The sequence below is a fragment of the Clarias gariepinus genome, chromosome 28 (assembly GCF_024256425.1).
Source record: "Clarias gariepinus isolate MV-2021 ecotype Netherlands chromosome 28, CGAR_prim_01v2, whole genome shotgun sequence".
Taxonomy (NCBI): domain Eukaryota; kingdom Metazoa; phylum Chordata; class Actinopteri; order Siluriformes; family Clariidae; genus Clarias; species Clarias gariepinus.
In genome coordinates, this window is record NC_071127.1 from 13,265,718 (window position 1) to 13,289,839 (window position 24,122).

Sequence of the window (24,122 nt, forward strand, 5' to 3'; positions counted from 1 at the left end):
CTGGGTTTCAGGCTGCGTCACCACTTCACCAGGCATCATTTGAGGGAACGGTCGCTTTCTTGGACGCTCTCCAGTTTCATCTGCTGGCTGTAAGAAAAACAAAACGTCATTAAAACCACTGCACACATCTGCTTCTATTAATTAAAGCTGCTTGTGTGTGTTCACATAACACATTCATGACATGTTACATACAGTACATCGATCAGCCATAACGCTAACATCACTGCTGGGTGAATTGAATAGCACTGATTTATCAATTATATATCAGTAAATTAGTGACAGGTTCATGGGCACCCAAGGCTCGTTTACGCCTGTGGGCTCTTTAATGTTATCGTCGCTCGGTGTATTGTTACATATATCACACAGTGAGAGACAATTGTATTACACACTGCATGGCAAAAACAAAAAGTTATCATTTGTGTTGAAATAATCATACGTAAGAGCCTTCGATTGAATAAATACTGCCGCAGTTAATACGTTTCACCTGGAAACAGTTGTTTAAGTTGTTAAACTGATTCCATGAGTAGTGTCTCATTTCTTAAACAGCCAAGTCAGAGGACTTATCCTACGCCTGTCGAAAAAAGATGTTACAGTGTTTCGGAAGGGTCAAATAATTTTACCTGCATCAAGCAAATAAAACATTATTGGAATTGTGTTAAAAACTGTTCAACGCATTAATTAAAAACCTAGAAGAATAATATTGAACTGTATTGAGAACTTAGAGAACTGGGACTAAACAGCTGTGTGTCCATAAGAAAACCATTTGTTAGTGAGACTAATCAGTAAAAATCTTAAATTTGCAAGAAAGCATAAAGTTTGGATTTTGGATCGATGGAAAAAGGGCATGTGGTCTGATGAGTTCCAGAGTGATGGGCGTGTCAAAGTAAGAAAAGAAGTGTGTTAAGCGATGCACCCATCATGCATAATGTCCTGTGTAGAAGGCTCTGGAGGCACTGTTATGATCTGAGGTTGCTTCAGCTGGTCAGGTCTAGACTCAGTTTCGTTATCCGGCAATAAAATAAAGTCAGCTGATGACTTAAATCTACTGAATTACCAGGTTATCACATCTATGATTTTTTTTCTTCCTTGATGAAAGAGTGGTTTCAGGAGCATGAGAAAGCTTTAGAATCCATAAGAAACGGCCACCACAGACTCCCAACATTAACCACTGAAAGTCATTGGGACGTTCTGGAGAAGACCTTACAGAGTGGTTTAACTCTTCTGTCACCAATACAAGAACTCTGGATAAAAAAAAACGTTGTAGTGTTGAATAGGGTTGTCGAAGCAATGTAAACATGTGCCATAATCAAAGCTAAAGGCAATCCGATTATCATTATAAACACAAAGTATTAGAGTGTGCGACTTTTTCTTAAGCGAGGAAGTGAATATATCAGTGTTGGTTGATACTGGAAAGACTTTGACATTTGATACTGGAAAAAAAGTGGCATTTTCTACTATTGAAAACTACTGACTAAAGATGTTTAATCAATTAACATTAAATGTAAACTTTGGTGAAATATAATGTATTTGTTGATCCTTAAAATTAAAGGACTATGCTATAGACAGATTTTTTTTAAATAATTTTTAACCATTCATCACTTTAACCACAGCAACAACCGTTTATTGTCTGAGACGACCACACCACAATCATTTGGGTCAATATATAATTGAGGGAGATTTCATGTCCATGAGATTTATCTCGCAAACATGCTTATTAAAATAAAATTTTAAAAGTCTTCAGTGTTCTTCATGATCTTGTCTTTACAAATTCCATAGTTAATTATTATGGAAATAATCATTTATTTATAAAAATTTACTAGATATCCCTAAAATGTCAACTAAATAACCGTCCGAAATGAATTGCAACCACAATCTCATTACCTAAAAAAACATTTTAAAAACTTATTCAAAAACAGTTTTAATTATATTATTTACATTAAGTTGAGGTAATTTTGAACAATGTGTCTTTTTGGGCAATATGTCACATTTTCAATAGAAATTGACAAATTGAATATATGTCCGAGAAGTCGCTGTCATCTAAGTTACCCATAGCAAATACACCCCTAAAGGAAGAGTGTGTTTTCCAAATCACATGACCTGCTCCACATGATATCATTTCCTCCTGAAGAGAAAACTAGCAAGACTCCAAGGTATGTTCTCCCTCCACATTTTCAGTTATTTCACCTAAAGTAGTGCTTGGGGCAAATGTGTACTTATCATATGTCAACAATGTTACTACAATGAATTCATAAATAACTTTGAATTTCAATTTTACTCAGTTGTACATATAATATTTAGAAGAACCTCTCTGTAAAATGCCATATGGTGTCTGGTGCTAGGCAACCATTTTGATTTTATCCCTAAAAACAGCAAAAATGTCAACTAGGTTACCAGTCACCTATGTTACTCTGCAAAGGTAACTTAGTTGACTAAGAGTAACATAGTTGACATTCATGACATGTTCTTATAGTTTTCAGGAGTTCATTTAATATACCAATTGTACAGTAACTATAAAATACTTTGCAATAAATATTATAAAAGTAAACTTGTTTTCAGGCAAATGCCGCGATTATCTGCTGCAGAAAAGCAGCGCCGTTACCGTGCACGGCGAGATGCTGATCCTGCAAAAAGGGAGGCATACTTGGCAAAAGGCCGGCAGAAATGGAGAGAAAAGAGGAAGCAAGGTGCATACTATAAGCCCATATCTGAACAGAGTGAGAGGGAAAAACGTGCAAAGAGAAAGGCCTGGAGAAGAGCCCAGGAACAGAGCAGACGCAGAAAGAAACAGGCTTCTGCTATTGTTACCCCACCACTGAGTCCTGACAGTGAGGAACAACCAGTTCCACAACCAGGAAGGTTAGAAGGTTATGTAGAAAGAACCTCAAACAGTACTATAATATATATATATATATTAGTGCTGTCAATCGATTAAAAAAAATTAACTAATTAATCGCACAATTTTTTGCAATTAATCACAATTAAAAGACTGAAACTTTTTGGATATGTAAATAAATAATGTAAACTCAAGACAATGAAACTATTTAAATTCAAATATGATTGTTTATTGGAATTTTTGTTTAACTTGTAACACAGATTTTCTCATGTAAACAACATACCTGCAATAAACCATCAATATTCTCCAAATTAACTGTTGGCTTGAAAGCCATATTTATTACAGAAATAAAAACACAGGTATGTGCCATTTGTGTCATTTGAATTTCAAAACAATCAATGCAATTTACATTGGTGAGGCCCTGTAGAGATTGTTTCGGTGGGGTGTTTTGCTTTTAAGTGATATGTCAAAGACGAATTGCTTCTCTGGTATTTAAATTTGGCTTTGCAAAATGTACAGATTACTTTTGTTTTATCCACAGGACCATCCGGCAGAGTTTTATACTGAAACTTTCCGTCTAAAAGTCCTTCCTTGGTCTTATCCATACTACTTTGCACGTTGAACACACGTCGGCCACAACAGAAAATAAAAAAAACTGCAACCGCGTTAATTGCGTTAATTTTTTTTAATGCGTTAAATATTTCAAATTATTCGCATGCGTTAACGCACTAATTTTGACAGCACTAATAGAACAGAAAATGGCGAGTGTGTTCTGTCTCCACCGGTTTCATGGGTGCCTGGAAGTTGGAGGGTATGCCAATGTTTTACTTGGGTTCTAACATATGAATGTTTTTGAGATACAACAGTTTGCACAATTAAAATTTTGATCCAATGCAGCACACTTATTCTGTTAACCAACAGAATAAAACACTTATTGGTTATTGTTACTTATTGCAGTGCACTATAATTTTTTGTTCAATACAATGCACTACTGTATTTCATTCCACAAACAAGATTTTCAAAATGTTTACATGGTGGAATTTTTGTGTAAGTGCTGTTTTTGATACTTTTGTTGTTGTTGTTTTCTATGTTAGGATCTCTTGCTTATGATATATGTGCTTGTTAATAAAGTTGTGATTGATCCTTGTAAACTGATGTGTGTCTGTATTTCTCCTTTATCTCATGAAATATTCAACAGGTCTTGATTAAATGCAGTAAAAGATTAGCTAACATATAATAATTGATATAGTTTAGGATTGTTTTTGTTAAATACATCACCCTACTTTGTCATGTCCAGTCAACTATGTTACTTTTGTCAACTATGATACTGGGCTGTCAATTAAGTTACCATTATGTTTTTTAAAAAATATATATGTATTTCAATGGTTCCCTAATCTCCAAGTAAATATTTAGAAACTGAGTAGCTGTCAAATATATACCTCAGCATAATTTCATCAAGAAAATTATCATGAATCAAGCAGTTTGGAAACAAAATATACAGACCGGTTACTTCAGTACTTGAAATTTGGGGTTTCAATTGAACAAAATGTGTATTTTCTTAATTAATTGGGTATTTTAATTGAAAAGGTAGGTAAATAGACACATATTGTTCCAAGAGTAATGATTTTTTAAAATGTCTGACATTTACTTAAAGTTAAAACTTATAGGTTTTGTCCGTAACATAGTTGACCAAATAATGAGTAAACTTCTTGTTTTTAAAACTAAATATCTGAAATCAATTTTGCCTGAGCTTGGCAATGACTAAAAACAAAATATTTCAGGGATGATTTATCATGGAAGACAATAATATTTTGTAAATAAATATTTTTTTTCCCAGAATTATTCAAACTCAAAATCTCCCACAATTATATATTGACCCATTTGTACAACTTCAAAGTCATTCTGTCATTGTATATATAAGGGGCGTTCAAGTCAAACCAGGACTTCTGATTGGGCAAAACACAGCTATGAGAGTAAAACCTCCTTTTAATTTTCTATATAATCCTCTGCTACACTAACCGGTTTGACTTCAATGCCTTTCATATTTATTTTATATATATATATATATATATATATATATATATATATATATATATATATATATATATATATATATAAGCAAAACAAAGAAACAATGACTTTATAAAAGAAAAGACCAGACCTTCTCTGTTGATTTGTACATGTGCTAGAGGTTAAGGGTGCTTTTCCACACTGTATGCCTGTGTTAACCATTCTTTTGTCCTTAGACGAGACAGAAGATCGTACTTCCACACCTTTACCTAGGAAAGCAAGAAAACATGCAGAAATTAACTATTGTGACTTTCTGCAATGATAAATGAGCATAGAAATAAAGATGCATTTACACAGCAAGTTTTAATATTAGAGATTAACAAAGCAAAGCATTAGAAATTAGTATTAATACTGTATAGTATTGGACATATTGTATACAGAAAATTATAAAACACTGTAAGTGTTTGGAGAAGCTAAAGTTATATGAAAAAAAAATCTTTTCATAGATTAGATAGTCCATTTTAGGTCCCCATTAAAAATATTTTTAAAAGCTGATGGTCATGAAAGGCATGAAAGGCACGTTAAGAACTTTGTTAAAATCAAACCCTTTAATATTATGGAAATACTGATGTCGTCGCAGTAAAATTGATTAAGGCTTTGTATTTTATTTTTTTATTTTTTAAAGACCATGCTAACCTAAAAAACAATCCAAATTAAAAGATTTCCTAAATGGTTCATTTCGAATGAAACCACTTTGCCCTAGAGATTGTTTACAGTGTTTTAATTATATTTGATGCAATTATAAGCTAAGATTGTGTGTTAAGTGAAGGCTTTACTTTCAGCTCACAGCATGACCTAGAAGTTCTGGTAATGAGTTTCTCCAATTGCTTTCTCTTACAGCTGATCACACTGTGCAATGCGGATTTGCGGGATTGATGTACATGTCAAGAAGGAATAGAAAGGGTCAAGTAATACTGTATCTTGAATGTGATTGATATAGAGCACTTACCTGAGGTATCCAGCAGGTGGAAATATTACTCGGCAGGTATTATGTGAAAGAGTTTCATTTTTATTATTATTATTATTATTATTATTATTATTATTATTATAGCATATACTTTAATAACATAAATGAATACCTCGTATTTTGCTGCCTGAAGATACAGTACCAGTCAAAAGTTTGAAAACACCTTCTAATTGAATGTTTTTTATTTTAAATAAATTTTCTATATTTTAAATCAATGCAGGATTTTTCAAAACTATGAAATAACACACATACCATTAGGTTATTAAGTAACAACATTAACAGTTGTTATTTTAAGACATGAAGGTCAGCAGTTTTTGGAATAGTTCTTGCAGGAACAGTATTGTGTCCAGTGCATTTGCAAAACCCATCGAGCACCATGATGAAACTGGATCTCATGAAGACCCTACCAAAAAAGCAAGACCAGAACTTATATAGGCGTTATAAAGGCTTTACAGAGAATACGTAGCAGATACATCTCAACATCAACTGTTTAAAGGAGATTATTGCATATGTTGGACGCCTTCAGCTTTGTTTTACCATCTAGAAAGGAATAAAAATCAGGAACGACTATGGAGTTAGAAGGTGTTTCCAGACTTTTGACTGGTACTGTACATCATCACAGAGAATAACTTTTCAACAGGCAAGGCAACTAACAGCTTAAAGCCCCCACCAGTAGGGGGCCCCCAAGGCCTGACAAACCTATCTAATACAGTACATAGGCGATAATGTGATGATTGCTGCTTGGAGAGCTCCCTTCTACATTTTTCCCTCTTGACCCAATAAATTTTTATCTGGTGATCTGGAAGGGTTTTGAGTCCTATTAATAAGTTATTATTATGTATTTAGGCCATTATTTTCTTTGATTACAACCACGAACTCTGGTATGGCTTATGGCTGTGATTAAACAAACCCCCATAGTTTTATGATCAAAAATATAGTACCAGTCAAAAGTTTAGACACACCTTCTAATTCCATAGTTCTTTCTGATTTTTTTCTTTCTACATTGTAAAATCCAAAATATGCAATAATCTAATAATCTAAAAAAAACCTTTGAACAGTTGATATTGAGATGTATCTGCTACTTATCATTTGTAAATCCTATCCTTCATAACGCCTTAATCTGTGGTGCTGTTTGTTAATTGGTGATTTCTGAGACTGGTAACTCTTAATAAACTTCTTTCCTGCAGCAAAGGTACATTTTGGTCTTGCCTTCCTGTAGATGCGGTCTTCATGAGAGCCAGTTTTATCATAGTGCTTGATGGGTTTTTGCAAAAGCACTTGACAATACTGTTCTTGCAAGAATGATAGGAAAATGAAAAAGTAAAAGGGTGGGTAAAACAACATGCTTTTCACTGTGGTACAATTTGTACAAGTCACTAATGAAGAGCGGCAGTTTTTCCTCCTCTTGTTTGACTGCATTTTAATCCCGCATTCTGCCAAATGATGGTGCATTATGTTGTCTCTAAATGTTTTTGGTACTTTATTACAGCATATATTTATTGGAAAAATTGATACATCAATTATACCCATTAAATAATGCTCCCAGTACATAATCAATGAAAATTAATGAAACAGTTACCAAGCTTGTTGGTCTTTGCATGCACAGAGCCCTTAAGTATGGGAGAAAAAAGATAGGTAGCATGGATTGGCAGAACACTGGCACAGAATCATCTCCATATTAACATTTTTATGTTGTTGTTGTTGTTTTTGTTGTTCCGAACCATGTTGTGTAAACCTGACAAAGGAATATGTGTGAAAATCCAGTGAGATCATTAGCAACAGTTTCTGACTAGCTGAAATTATGAAGCTCTTGTTTTGGTATGAGCATTAATTAATGAGATGTCACATTGGCTTAGTGATTAAGACCGTCACCTTGCACCTCCAGGGTCCGGGTTCGAATCCCGCCTCGGGCTTTGTCTGCATGTATGTCCTCCCTGTGCTTGGTGGGTTTTTTTCCTGGTTTCCTCAAACAGCTTAGACTAACTGGTGCTCCAAAAGTGTGTGAATGAGTGTGTGTCCAGGGTGTACCCCGCCTCATGCCATAAGTTCCCTAGAATAGGCTCCAGCCCATCCCGTGACCCTGTCTACAGGATAAAGCGGTATGGATGATAAGTGAATGAGCATGCATTCTGTGTAAACTCTCAAGAGGAAATGTGTCCAGTAAGATTATAACCAACACTTTCTGACTAATTATGAAGCTGAACATGAACTGACCTGCATCTGTATGATATAATGCATTTGTGCTGCTGCAGCGTGATTGGCTGATTGCATGAACGTGCAGTGCAGGTGTGCACAGATGTTCCCTATCATGCTGCATGGAACGCAAGGTGTTCTGACGTCATCACGTCGCCTATGGATGAAGTAAATGATGCGATGCTTACTGATGCTGTTGTTAGGACAGTCGGCGTCGGTGCTGGTGAGCCATGTCGACTCGGTCTCTCTGGTCCAGCTCTCATGGCGTCTGGGCTCGATTGCATCGCTCCTGCTTCCACCACAACCCATGGAAGAGACAATAAGGATAATTAAATAAAAACAGATAAAAGAAAGTGAGCGGGTCCAGTCGTGCGCACGAGCTGCTGACGCTGGTGCTGATGCTGCGCTGTGTCCCTGCGCGCGCATCAGATCAGAGCATCAGGTCTGTTCTAAAGCCTGTCACGCTGTCAGAGCTGGCGTGTCGCGTGCGTTCAATCTCGCGAAGGACCCGAGCACGTTGAATCCATCCTAGAAGAGAAACCTCTCGGACACAGGCTCCGTGCAGAGCTGGGCTTGATCAAACTTGAGTTTATGTACCTTAGGTGACGTCATGGAGGGCGGGAAAGATGCGCATCATCATCATCATCACCACCAGCACGATCATCTCCCCTGCTGCTGGGTTTCCCCTCACATACAGGAACGCGAGAAAGCTGAAACAAATAGAATGCTTATGTCTGAGGATAGGAACATAGACTGATGCAAGGATCTCTCTCTCTCTCTCTCTCTCTCTCTCTATCTATCTATCTATCTTTCAGACATACTATTCAATTCTATTCAATTTTATTTGTATAGCGCTTTTAACAATTGTCATTGTCGCAAAGCAGCTTTACACAATCAAAATAATTATTTTAGTATGTATGGAATGTGAATGTGTATGAATCAAATGATGGATGGACTAACTGAGGATGTTCACCTCAAACAATCCCAATAAACCTATAATCATTTTAAACCCAAACCCCAGTGCTTTAACACTGATTAAATCTATATATATTTACAAAATAAATAATCAAAAATGTAAAAAAAAAATAAATAAATAAAAATAAATGAAAATAATTAATATAGTACTTTTTAAAATACATTAATTAAGTTATGCATGTTTAAAAAAAAATAAAAATTTTCTTTATTTCTCTATATAATCCCCTGCTACACTAATGCACTTACCCCTGTGTTTCATTAATGCTAGGATACCATTAAGGTAGAACGTTTTCTCACATCTGGACTCCATATTAACATCAACTGTTATAGCTAAACTGGCTGCCACCTAACACACTGTATTATGCAGATCAATTCCTGCTCTCTGTTTCACCCAGATGAGGATGGGTTCCCTGTTGAGTCTGGTTCCTCTTAAGGTTCCTTCTATTACCATCTCAGGGAGTTTTTCCTTGTTCATACAAACTTAAATAATTCTTTTGATTGTGTAAAGCTGCTTTGTGACAATGACAATTGTTAAAAGTGCTATACAAATTAATTGAATTGAATTTAGACATTTTCCTTTAAGGTAAAAAATAGCCTTCTTAGATCACAAAATGGGTTCTGTTGTTGCAGGACAATACACAAGCTCATACCGCCCACTGCACCACTTGCAAGTTACAGGAACTTGACTGGGAGTTATCGCCACATCCTTGTACAGTCCTGACCTCGCTCCAAGCCATTCCCATATGTTTGGGCCATTAAAGGAGTTCCTGGGAGGTCAGTGTCGCAGCAGTAATGACGTGAAGCAGGCAGTCCAATCATACTGAGAAAACATTTGACCTTGATGGTACCCAAGCACTAGTGAACACTGGGATAAGTGCATTAGTGTAGCAGGGGATTATATAGAGGAATAAAAAGAGTTTACACTCTCAAAAATGTGTTCTGTTATTCGGCACAAATGTTTAGTTAAAAGTCCCGGTTTGACTTGAACACCATGCAGATTTAAAGATCTAGTCTTTATGTACAAATATACAGTACTGTGCAAACGTTTTAGGAACACTGTGAATTTGTTTTTGTTTTTTTGTGCAAACTTTGTTTTTCCAGAAAAGTATCTGTAGGCCAAAAAAGAAAGCAGCATATTATTAAAAAAAAAAAATTAAAAAATTAAAAAAAGGATTGTGGCTGGTAATGCATGATGTCAGCAAAACTATGCAGCCAAATTCCTTATAAACACAAAGTGTAATTAAGTGTAATAATTTCCACTGATACTCACAATGACAGGTAGTACCTATTTTGTATCAGAGGTTTCTTTATGCCTGTATTTTATAATTAATAATTAAATGAGGTGTAGGTCTCATATGACAATGTCATTCATAACTGTGAGTTTGTAAAAAGCATATTCTGGCTAATGAAAAAATGTTGTCAAGTTCCATGACATGATTTTTTTTAACATATCTTCTGTAAAAAAAATAATAATAATAATAAAAAATGTTTTTACACATTTATTGGTATTTCATGAAAGCCCATTTTCATAATCAATTTTTTTTTATTCAGAAAAAAAACTCAACAACAAGCTAAAACACAGCTACAAATACTCATTTATAAACATGTATTTGTGTGTAAATAAAGCAGGAATCACAAATGGTCATAGCCTGACCAAAACAGCACCTTTATATAGAACTTTGAAATTCTGTATAGACAAATTATACTTTATTTTAATGCTGAAATTTGATTCCAGTGTAGAAATGTGTACCAAAATCACACTCAGCTCAAAAACTTCTAATCATTCCATTGAGCATGAAATTCCCAGTTTTGTGACTTAAACAATGATAGTGTGGGATTTATTTAAAATCAAGAAGATTGCAGTCAATCTTGTAATAAACATAGGGGTAATACTCCTGCTGGCTCAGGTTCAGACCCGGGATGTCCATGGAGGCCTAAGGGAGAGAAATGTTAGTCCAAAAAAAGAAAAAAAGAAAAAATTTCATCAACAGAGTGCAAAGTTCAGTTCATGTTGACTCACATCAATAATTGCTGCACTGCTGTCCAGATGTTTATAAAGCTCATGGAGGACCTCACGCAGCTTTTTCATGTTTTTCTTATTGGGCTGCAGTAGCATGGTCTGGAAGTTGACGGGCAATCCATATCTATAAGACAAGAGGAACTAATATTGAATGTTATATACACCAAAACATTCTGCATTATTAATCGAGACAATTAAGTGTCATCGTTATACCTCAAAACCGATTCGGTGAAAACCCGGAGAGCCTTGATGTGGATCCAGGCGATGAATGCTTCACTAAAATTCACCTTCAGCCAGCGCACCAGTGGGCCCTGTGGAAATACAAGGGCAGGTTTATATACTTATGGGGGTGGGAAATAAAATAAATCACTTTAGTTTCCTTCACACCTGGTTGATGGAGCATAATACTCAATACCACATTGGACATTTGCACATGGCTCATATGCTACACATTTCTAGTTTTTTTTTTTTTTTACTGATTAACTTGCACTTTAGAGTATGTGCAATAACACTACTGCTTACACACACATCATTTCATTCCATACATGTTTTACTCATACTGCTCCCGTCATACCCACACACCATATAATTAACCTATTAAAGTTATTTTTATACAGTATATACTTTAGTATTTAATTACAGTTTGCACATTCTGTGTAATTGATATTTCTATTTTAATTATATTTAATTGTAACTTTTGTAAATCTGTAAATTTGTAGTTTTGTATTTTTCCCAAACCAAATTTAACATTTTTATTCTAATTGGACTTTTTATTGGAAATCCTATGTTTAGTTTAATTGTATTCTTTTAGTACAATTTAGCTTTTATTGTAGTGAAATCTCGTGTTTCCATTTGAGGTCATAGACAGTCGTATAAGCATTTCACTGCACATCATCATGTGTATGGTGGTGTATGTTACAAATTAAAAAAAAAAAAGAAAGAAATTAAAGAACATATTAGAAACTAATGATTTTTATGAACACGTGATTAAAAGTCAAACCAGTGCATCTAAATACTGGGTTTTCCAAAGTCCAGAATAAGGATATAGAACAATCCAGAAACAGAGAGCTAAGCTGATTGAAAAAACTTTTATATAATCAATCATTAAAAAAAAAGTGTCACAGCAAATCAATACAAACTAAATAGTTTAAATAAAGATGAAAATGAACCAAGTCACATGCTACGGTCTTCAGTTAACAGATCCAAACCTAAACAAACACCCATGCGATTACGATTTACGCAGCGCGTATCATGATCAAAAAAATATTTTGGAAGAATGTCCAGAATAGATCCAGAAACATGCAGCTTATTAAAGACATCATCATACAGACACGTTGGGTAAGTAGGATTAGTAGAGCATCATGCATACAAACTGTTTCTTCTTGTCTGTAGAGAGCCGAGTCATCTCCTCTTTGTCGGCCTTCAGCTCGTCTTCGTTGTACTGGAAGTCACGCACAATGAACCTGACATAGAAACGAACGGCAGATCATCTTTTATCCTTTACATGTCTGGCTTTTAGATCATGACAATAATTCCACTGGAGCCGGTCTAAATGTATTACAAACTTTTAGGTTTTATACACAAACTGAACATGATGGAACCCAGGCTTGATCATCTGTATAAATCATCGTATTGTAACCGACACTCAGAAGTAAGATAGCTCATGAGATACTCACTTATTTTCCCTGGCCTTGTGTCTGAAGTCATCTATTGCTTTTTGAAAGAGGGTGACGCTGAAGAGCCCGCTGTCCTGGTCTTCAAAAAGCAGTCTGTGATAGACGGAACGGGTTAAAACTTGGGAATCACCACCGGATAATACGATAATCACATACTGTACGATTAAGATTCTGTAAGTAACATGGTTTTATAAATATCTCGATTTGATATATAAAAAAAAAAAAATTAATATCATAAATATTTTGATTTTGATTTCGTTACAATTTGAACTTTAGTTCTCATTTAAAAGCCAAAGGCAGCATTTTAAACAATACAAAACACCTTTAAATACAAGAGTTTAACACTTAACCTAAAATTAAATTCAACAAAATAATTGTCATCCACCATAATAATTTTTTTCAAACAAACTTATTCACTGGAAAAATTCACTTCTACCAGACAGGATGCCAGGGTGTAAATAGATTAGAGCGTACCACCAATGCGGTTATAAAGGAACAGCAACTATTACCACCTCCAAGGACTCAAAACTCAACTCAAAAAGTTAGTCAGACCGGAGGCTATTTAACATGTGACTTTTGATAACGTAATGCGAAAAAATGCGTTTCTGTTGCACCTCTCAAAAGTTTGTGCCCTGACACAGATCAGGTTATATCGAAGGCTGATCGATCGTGGCTGACCGAGCAGAAAAGCAGCCAATTCAGGTCACTGTATAATTTTTCACATTTCATAATAATCATTTAAAAAAAAAAACTGTGTTAGAGCCTGTGTGGTGATACATGAAAAGAATCTTGATATGTCCCCGAATACATTTTTTTCCTCCATCTCCATTGTCCAGCAAATGAGGGTCAAGAGTCACTAATGGTGGCGGAAAATTTATAAAAGGAATAAATCTCGCGTAAAAAAATTCTTGGCAAGATAATAGTGGTGAGTTATAAAAAATACCATGTGCAATGAGGACAAACAACAAGAAGTTAGCACCAAATACAGTATAAGATAAGATATCTAATGTAGTTTCTGAAGACGGACATTTTCTTTTCAGCTTTTCCAAACCCCTACATGGATAACGTGTGTGTGTGTGTGTGTTCATGTGTAGGGCTAAGGTCCTTGTTCCTGTGTTTGTCACCATGACCACACAGAGGGAGGAGTTTAATTGGTTTCCAAAGACGCCCAGGTCAACCTATCTGTTTCTAAGAGACGGGGTGATGGATGTGGAAAGTACACACGGATCCGGGGGCCGATAGCTCCTTTAATTTCGAGCACAGTTTCCCAGGCCATAGGAAGAGCATGAGTTCGAGAGAAGTCTGAGAGTTGTGCTGATAAGTCAAGGTGAACTTCAGAAAAAAATATTGGACTACGTATAGATAAACATGAGAAAATCTGGACAGACGCTTTTTAGAAATATATTACAGAGGGAATGGTGATGGGAATCAAATGGTTTTTCTTTTGAGGTGACAAACAGTAAAGTGCAGGAAAAGAGAAAATTTTGAACGTCTTATCCTGTTTGAGCTTGTGATAATCCCTTAGACTAAACTAAGCGATGTGCTTGTCTAATTAATTATTAAGCTGAATAATTATGGAAATTGCGTGACATTATTAGTTGGTGAAGATCAATTAACATGTGTCATATATTTTAACATATAATATCAAAGGCTTTAAAACCTTCCATTTATCAGTTTAACATACAGACCTCCTTATCCATGTATTAACGGATAAATCTGAAGATTCATCCCTGGACGTGACTTACTTCGAAGATCGTGGAACCACCATTTCAGACAGGGTTTCATACGATTTCTCCCAGTCGGCATAACCGGTCCTGTGTGAACATTTACAACTTTATAACAGGCATAACCACTGCACAGGCCTTCTCACATTTACCTAGGTATGCTAGGAATAAACAAACACTGTCTCAACCTACAATGACTTAATGCATAACAGAAAAAAAACACTATTTTCCAACTGAAAAGCAACAAGAATAAAAGCGCATTATTTAATATCCTTCCGTGCTATTTCATAAAAGACATATTTATTTATAAAATCAATAATTGATCTTCAAAATCTTGGATGTGCATCACCAAATTCCTAAATCGATGTTATTGCTTATTTCACAGCTTAATTTACAGCTTGCTTACTTTATGATTTTGCATTAAAAGTAGCAAGCATGTGACGGTAAAGGAAGACGATTTCCTGCCTGACGAAAATCAACAGGATTTGCCAGGTGCTGCAATTTAACCATATTTTAACAACCTCTAATTTAATTTTGCTTATAATTATCTGATTTTCATTCCACCTTTTATGGAAAGTTACAGGCTTCACAGCCCATGCAACAGTCCATAAAGCAGCCAGCTCGTACCTTTAGGTTAACATTATTATATGAGAGGGAGTGCTGTTGAGATGAATATCAGCACGGTTGTGATGCGGTCATATGCATGAGAGTGCAGCAACAGTCGTGTAAATCCTGCTAAGAATATCAGCTCTGCTAACTTCTGGCTCCTGGGGTTACATCCCAAATAGCAATAAATGAAAAGCTAGTGCACTATGTAGGGTGTCCAGTCGAGTGTCTTCCACATCAAGTATGGCCCAGGATTAGGGGTTGGAGAGCGATTTGGAATTTATCCTTGTATTAGAAGCAACTTAGCTTTGTAGCTGTTAATAAAAGGACAAGGATGGTTCAGAGACGTTACGTTTCAGAACGACTTACAAGCGATTATTAAAAAGTCAAAGTGTTTTTGTTTATTTGTTGTTGCTAAAACAACAGTTTGTTGTTGAGTTTTCTTGCTAAAAGTGCTTCCATTACTGGTTTTAAATGTGGGTTTTGGCAGTTAGCATCTCTCTCCTCAGTACTGTGGACTGTGCACACCTACAGTACAGTACTTACACCCATGCTAAAGTCCAACAGTTAGTGTAATTGATGGTATTAAAACAGAGCTGTTACAGTCAGATTGCGCAGTCTAAACTAATTGTTGTATAAAAATGTACTGCAGCAGTAGATTCACATTTGTACCCATGAATATTTAATACACTTTGTTTGGCTCAACAAGTCCTCACAATTAAAAATGAGCTTTTAATTTTATATTCGTTAAGAAAAAATGAATGTATTTCATAATTTAGCGTTCAACACTTTTGATCCAGTCATTTTAAGAAACTAGTATGCATTTGCGAAAATCAACTTATTATCATTAATAATAATAATAATAATAATAATAATAATTTGAATAAAAAATTATATACATATAAATAAATACAAAATAAATAAAAAATTATAATAAAAATGTAATTCATATAAATCATAAGAAACTATAAATATAAAAAATAAATTCATATAAATTATAAGAAAGAGAAAAATATATATATATATATATAAATAAAAAATACACAAATATAAATTATAATGAAAATAAATACATATAAATAAGAAAATATAAATATAAAAAATTTATTATTAATTTAGGTGGCTAGAAAACATAATAATAATAATAATAATAATTCAAATAAAAAATAATAATATAAATAAATATAAATTATAATTAAAAATATATAAATAAATATAAATAAATTATAAGAAAATATAAATTATAATAAAAAATAAATACATATAAATTATAAAAATTATAAATATTAACAAAAATTATAATAACTTTCATTTTGGTGGCTAAAAAACATTGTAAAATTCCTATGATGCACTTTGAACATACAAATGTTAAACTTAAAGAATTGGCTGCTAATCAATAAATATTGACTAATGTGTCAGATTAGCATCAAATGTTATCGGGTACACAACATTCATCAGCAACATAATTGCTGGAAGCGTCTTGAATCTCCCTGCACCATCTGTTCGGTTCAGCTCAGCATTATTACTCACTATTTATAATGTTTGCTTTCCTGCTGACTAGATACTGTATCTATGTACTCTGTTCCGAATGCTATCTTCTCTATATCTGCTAAACGTCCTTTAAACACTAACATTTTGCACAGTGACGATGTCAACCACTGATCAACAAAAATCTGAATAATCAATACAAGCCGTGAAAAACTTACTTTGGAACGACTACAAGCAGAGTAGTGAGATATTCTGAGTCCAGCACGAAATCCTCTTTCTTCACAAGGTCAGCCAAACTCCTAGTCAGAAGACTCCCTCTAGTGAATACAAAATGTTCATCATTTCAAAGCATTAAAACTGTAAAAAAAACAAAAACAAATTAATCACGTTTCTATGGTAACAATAGCTGCATTTCACTTTCAATGCTTCATCACTTTTTAAAATTAAAGTTTAAATTAAATTCAATCATTTGTCACATGTACCTTACAGCACAGTAAAATGATTTTTCTGCATATCTGAATAAATAAGCTGGGGTCAGAGTGCAGGGTCAGTGAGAATACAGCACCCCCGAGCAGACAGGGTTAAGGGTCTTGCTCAAGGGCTCAACTATAGCAACTTGGAGTAGCTGGGGCTTGAACCCCTGACCTTTCGATCAGTAACCCACTGCCTTAATGAACCCTTTGAGCCACCACTTCTCCAACACTGGTATAGTCATGTTTATGACTGAATGCTCAAACCATGATTAACTACAATACAAAGAAAATTCAAGGAAGTGGGAACAAATAGCTGTGCAGTCTTAAGAAAATGTGAAGTATTAAAAACAAAACAAAAAATGTAATTGGTACTGACAAGTCCAGATCTACCCAGTCTCCAACATGCCTAGTGTCTCCTACATAAGACTGTGGGGGGTAGTGGTATGATCAGAGGTTGCTCCTATTGATCAGGTCTAGGTTATCCTGAATGAACCGAATACATTAAACTCAATGTACAGCAATACATTCAGTATAAAAATATTTGCACAATTTTTTTTTACATACACAGGGGTTACAAAAATATTTAGTTCTGGTGACTGTGCAGGCCATGGGAGATGTTCAACTTCACTCTTATGTTTATCAAACCACGTCACTGGCTTTAGGATACAATGTTTGAACCTCTGGGTGGACATGGTCCTCCAGAATGGTTCGGTAGTCCTTGCCAGTGACACGATATTATTATATATTATATTATATATAAAAATGTAGCACCATCCAAAAGCTTTCAGATACAATATATGTCATGCAATCAACATTTCGGCTAATAGAACAGTGTTAAAATTGTAAAAAAAAAAAAAAAAAAAAAATGAATAAATAACTTACGCATTCTTTCTCTCCAGGTTTTGTAGGTTGCCTTTTATATTGTTGTAAGCTGAAGCTCTGGCTTTCAGATCATTATCGATTTGAGTTACTTGCTGTAAAAGGACAAATTAGTATAAAGAAAGATGTTAAAATTGCCATCTTATAATAATTTTGAAAATAAATAAATAAAAAAAACTACAGTAGGTTTTAACATAAAAAAACGTTTGCTGATTGAGTTTCTGCTACCTTGATTGACTGTTGGGGAGATAAATTTAATTCAATTCAATTTTATTTATATAGCACTTTTAACAATGGTCATTGTCTCAAAGCAGCTTCACAAAAATAAAAGAAATTCATAAAAAAAAAATAATAATAATAATAATTTAAAAAAAAAAAAATAATAAATAAATAAATAAAAATAATAATAATAATAATAATAAATAAATAAAATAGTAATAATAATAATAATAATATTAATAATAATAAACCAAAAGCCCATCTCTTCCAGATCTAACACACACACTGGAGTTGATTTATTCATCTTTCCTTTTTTAGTCGTGTAGAATTGTTCGTGAATGGCACTTTAACTGTTGTGTCCGTGTCCCTGGTTAAAGCAGTGCCGGAAAAGGGCAGAAACCTCACCACAAGACCGGTGTTGGAGGTATTCTTTAATAACCATCACTTATTAGGCTACTATACATCAACCTTACCAAGCCCGGTTGTATGGATACTGTATGGTTACGCGAAAATAAACAGAGGTCACATGTAACCCGAACAGTCCAATGAGCTAAAAGGTAGAAAAGGAAAAAACAGGAGCACGACCACATGTGCATTTCTTAGCATGAGCGTCATTCATCCGACTACACAGTACGAGGCACAGTCTGATGACGCTGCTGAGCACAATACATCTTAAATAGACATTTCAGTTTTGACTGTAATAACATGTTGGTGGATCACAATCACCTGTAAATTACCAGGCTTGTGCAGAGCACAGCTAATTATCACTCATGGTGACATCTTCAAAACTGTATAAAACACAAAGCTCACAAAGATGAATTGAAAAAACAACAGCAAAAAAAAAAAAAAAAAAAACCTCTCAGAGTTGGAAATGAACATTATTTTGAGTCACATGTATACGCAGTATATACACTGGCATAGATAAGTGTGTGTGCTTTAAAAAAGCAGGAAGTTGTGCAAGTCTGATAGGAAGATTGACGATGGCACATTGAGACATACCAGATTGGTCACTTACTGAGTACTGGCTCTAATAAAGCTGTTACTTACTAATTGCATTAAAACATAAATAATAATAATAATAAAAATAATAATAATAATAATCATAATCACAATAATAATAATCACAATAATAATAATAATAATAATAATAATAATAATTATTATTATTATTATTATTATTATTGTAATTATTATAATAAATATATTAAATAAATATAAATAAATATATATAATAAATATCTTAACTATAATAAATTAAATTAAGTTTAACAGAACCGACTTATTACACCATCTGATTAAAAGACCAGCCTTATTCATCTTACTTTATGAATTTATGTTTGTTTATTCGTTTTGTTTTTTTATTTTCCTTTATTCAAGTAAAAGAAAGGTTTTGTTTGTATATTTGTCAAAACTTGCTCTTTTAATGATATCTTTAGGTTTCATACATTGGAGGACCCAAAACCAGGCTGTCTGTATGCTTGTATGTTAAAACTGACTGGATGGAATTGAATGAAACTTTGTCAGGATTTCAGTATTTGTCTGAAGTTAAACCTGCACCAAATGTTTAGTAGAAGTGAAGTCATGAGCAGTTATATGCCAGATTACGAACCGCAAGTTTTAGCAGCGTAATACGTATGCATCAAACTGTGGGCGTGTCTCAAACCGACCGCTGGACATAATTTAATGAAACTTTTGCAGTACTTGGATGTCTGCGTGAAGTTTAACCTGTACCATGCACATGGAAAAAATAATCCAAATGTGGACTAAAAGCCATGTTATAAACGGTTATGTGTCGGATTTAATATTCTACCTTAAAATAAGTTTTTAATAAGCCACTGGCTCAATGTAAACAAACACCTGCACCAATAGATAATAATTAGAAAAGTTAAACTGAATATTTTTACTGGGATTAGTTCATATTTTCACTGCTAAAATAAACGTTTCTTATGTATAAAAAAAAAATAGTTTATGAATAAAAATGTTCATTCCCAGCTTGATAATGTGTGTGTACTACTGGAGTGCATATGTAAATAGTGACAAAAATACACTTTAATAAATATTTTTTTCGCCTGGCTGGAGAAACAGGTAGGACTATCCAGTAATCCATCCATACAGCCATCTATCATTTATACCACTGATCCTATGAAGAGTCACTATGGAGGCAGAGTGCTTAGGGCACAATGTAGAGAAAACCCTGTGTGTAGTGCCAACCCATACACACGCATACACACAGTTATACATTACACACAATTATGAAATACCATTATCCCATATTTAAAAGTAGGCCTATGACTTTACCTTGGAGATGATTTCCGAGATATTCTTCAGGGACTGTTTGATTGGATACTTGGCCATATCCCACTGGAACCTTGTGAGGTACGTTACCAGATCAACTACATACATATAGAAATTAGTGAGTTTTGACACAGAGTGTGTAAATGGCATATATAAAGGGTTGTACTACTAGCTAATATATATATATATATATATAAGAATAAAAAGTTGTCTGGTAGTGTTTTCATAGTCTACGCAAAAAAAACCTGGCATCCTTAAACATTTATATGCACAGTCAAGTCCATAAATTTTGGAACTAGGGGTTTGACAAAAGTGTGGCACCAACCATTCAGCAATTACAGCCATTGTCATACGTACACGACTATTTTAGGGTGCTCATAAATAATGGAAGGAACTAACACAATTACCAACATGAGGACTTCCATTAATACTTGAATGAAAATTCATTGCAATCCAGTCTGTAACTCATGGGTATGACCAATGCTGAGTTTCCTGCCGTGAGATTCTTTGCCAGACCTTACCTACTGCAGCTGCCTGTTTGTGGGTCTTTTTGCCTTCAGTCTTTTCATCAGTAGGTTAAAAGCATGCTCTCTTGTCTTAAAAGTAGGTGACTGACTTATCTAGTGAAGAATATTCCATTTCTTTGCCTTGGGTAGCTTTAACTGCATGTTTTGGGTCATTATTCAGAGTATAGCTTTACACACTTAGGAATTCATTCTGCTAATTTGATTTAAGGTAATTTTGGTTTCATCAGTCCAAAGAATCTAGTAAAGATTTCTGCCAAAGTCCAATCTGGCCTTCTTGTTATTGAGCATTACCAGTGGTTTGCACTTTGTGAAGTACGTGTTTTTACTTTACCGTCTCTTGACTATAAACCTGTATAGTATTTACATTCCGCGATTTGGCAGACGCCCTGATCCAAAGCAACTTACATTTTTATCTTATTCAAAGGCCTTGCTCAAGGGCCCAACAGTGGCAACTCGGTGCTGGGGTGTGAACCAGGGACCTTCCGAATTTGACAAGGACACGCCTACCTCATTAAGAGTATTCTGACTTGGCTAGATGTTGTGACAGGGTGCTTCTTCACCATGGACATCGGTCATCTACTTGAATTGTCTGCTGTGATCTTCAAGGGCTTTTGCTCCTGCTAAACTTCCTTCTTTTTAACAATGTTCCAAACTGTTGTATTGGCCACTCCAATTTTTTTGCTATCCCTCACATTGCTTTTGCTTTTTTCTTTTCATCCTAAAAATATCCAAATGCAAATGTAACACTCGGATCCATATTCACGGGGTTATGAGAGAACATGGCCACAATTGGCCATATAATGTAACTGCGTGTTATGAATTTGTTCCATTATTTTTGAGCCCCCAAATTGAAGGGGGGGGGGTGTTTAATGGCTTAATAGATAATGTTACATTAAAAAAGCGCCATTATTTATGGCCTTTCAAAAGGTTTACAAAAATGAAGATGCGGCCTAAAGAGAATGCATGCACTTACCTCCGTTGGCTAAAAGATTTTCCAAGACTTTATCTTTGCTGCCCTCTAACACATCAGCCATGTACTGGGCTACTTTCTTCACCGCACTAACACAATAAAAATGACAATCCTACTGTATTAAAGTGATTTTGTCAATTCATATTCTTTTTCTCTGTAGCTGGGAATAAAACTCAAACCTTTCCACGAACGAGTCCAGTTTGGCGAGATCATCTGACAGACCCACAAGCACATCCAGGGTTCCCACCTGCTCAGAAAAACACAATTTTTTTTTTTTTATCTTGACAAATCAGTATGCGCACTCTCTATTCATTAACCTATTTTAAACTCAACAAACTTTCACCTTGAGGTCTGGAATACCGAACTTGTTGTTGGTGGACAGATGGTTGGCGTGACTGGTGGCTACATTCAGCCTTTCCCATGTCTGCTGACACGTCTTCTCACCAGGAGCGGATATCAACCAGAACTCCACCATGACTCCACTTCAGACAGTACTCCAAGCCACGGCACAGTCAAATGCACATAAAAATATCTGGAAATAAATACAAAGCAGAATGCAAGAATGAATCTGGTTCTACATTACATCACAGCACTGCTGACATTAGGCATCTGATTAGTCAGGATTGTTTTTATATTTATTAAAATTTAATTTACTGGGACTGAAACATCTAAAACTAATAATAAACGGATTTAAAACATGCTGTATTTTATCAGGTAGATGATTTGGTGAGGTATTTATAAATTATAAAGGGATTCATTAGTAAGTAGTTGTGAGGATGGTTTGCAACAGCTTCACACACACGTCAAAGCTTTCTTTAATGTTGCCCAATATCTAAATTGCAAAAGTTGACACAAGAAGTATTCACTCCTTCCTGATTTATTATTTACTATTAATTTGCATATTTATCTACGTTGCCAATTATGATACAATATTACACAATTCTTCAAATTACCATAATTTCTAAGTTTTAACCCCCCTCCCCCCTCCCTCAGTCACCTACTCCCCAAGGAAACCTAAGAAAGAGGTGATGTTACTTGACATAAAATAGAAAGAAGATGGATTCTTCCTCTCCTCGGTTCAGTAAGTTTGGCTAATTTAAAGATTTACAATAAATGTAACTAGAAAGGAAAATGAACTACTGAAAAATTGGAATCGTAAGAAGGAAAAAAAACATGCCGTTATTGGAAAATAATCAACTTTACACCACTTATTTAGTTAATTTTTTTTTTCACATTTTGTTTTCTTACATTCAGTTTTATTACACTCACTCGTCGTCTATAACACTTTATTCTGTATACAGGGTCACAGAGGGCCTGGAGCCTATCACAGGAGACTTGGGGCACGAGGCAGAGTACATCCTGGGCAAGCTGCCAATCCAACACAGGGCGCACACACACACACACACACAATCACATGCTCATTCACACACTATGGCCAATGTGGAAATGACAATTAACCTAATCTGCACCAAGCATGGGGAGAACATGCACCTATGCACACAGACCCAAGGTGGGAATCGAACCCAGATCCTGGAGGTGCGAGGCGACAGTGCTAACCACTAAACCATCCGTCTGTTTTTTTACATATTAGAGACATTACAGTCCAACCCCATAAGTTCCCACCATTTATGGTGGAAACAGAGTGCATCAATAAATCTTCTTTTTCTTCTTCTTTAATAATAACAGTAATGACTTTATTCCCATTTGGGGGATTTGCAGGTTTATTAGAGGCTGTGTAACATTTTAAAAGACTTCTAACAAACTTCATGCATTTCACATTTCCCCATTTCATTCCTTAAATAGCAGTCACGAGTTTCCTTATCACCAGGACTGCATGTGTGCTCACTGGAGCCTCGTTCACATTTACAATGAAATTCAACCCAATTCCCAAACAGGAGCTATTCAGTGCATCAGTGTATTCAGTTACACCTAATACACACTCATGTGGAGCTCAGACCAACAGTAATACTAAACCAAAACCTTTAAACCCTTTAAACAGCCTTTACCTGCACAGATCCGGATGAAGAAAGGTGGTTTAAATGTACTTACCGACACTTAATAAACCATACTGCGTTACGTTAACTAAATGTATACATTGTTACAATAACGTCTGATAATTTAAATAAAGAGCGCCGGCGCTTCAAAAGGCTGAAGAGCTTCTGTCTTCAAAGCAACACTCAGAGTCAGCTGATCTCTGGAGGCGTGTT

General features: G+C 34.9%; 2 protein-coding genes across 2 annotated transcripts; both read right to left on the minus strand.

Annotated features, from left to right (window-relative positions):
- si:ch211-215i13.3 (brain and acute leukemia cytoplasmic protein) lies at positions 1 to 8,596 on the minus strand. Its single transcript, XM_053490373.1, has 3 exons — positions 8,252 to 8,596; positions 4,995 to 5,112; positions 1 to 87 (listed from the first exon to the last, which is right to left on the minus strand). The coding sequence occupies exons 1-3, from the start codon at positions 8,487 to 8,489 to the stop codon at positions 36 to 38; spliced, it is 408 nt and encodes a 135-aa protein (XP_053346348.1). The 5' UTR covers positions 8,490 to 8,596; the 3' UTR covers positions 1 to 35.
- A 1,962-nt stretch (positions 8,597 to 10,558) lies between these two features.
- Positions 10,559 to 24,097, minus strand: atp6v1c1b (ATPase H+ transporting V1 subunit C1b). Its single transcript, XM_053490392.1, has 13 exons — positions 23,965 to 24,097; positions 22,259 to 22,447; positions 22,095 to 22,162; positions 21,919 to 22,004; positions 20,422 to 20,516; positions 17,908 to 17,999; positions 16,771 to 16,869; positions 14,480 to 14,548; positions 12,735 to 12,827; positions 12,428 to 12,521; positions 11,272 to 11,369; positions 11,059 to 11,182; positions 10,559 to 10,972 (listed from the first exon to the last, which is right to left on the minus strand). The coding sequence occupies exons 2-13, from the start codon at positions 22,388 to 22,390 to the stop codon at positions 10,877 to 10,879; spliced, it is 1,146 nt and encodes a 381-aa protein (XP_053346367.1). The 5' UTR covers positions 22,391 to 22,447; positions 23,965 to 24,097; the 3' UTR covers positions 10,559 to 10,876.
- Positions 24,098 to 24,122: the final 25 nt, after the last annotated feature.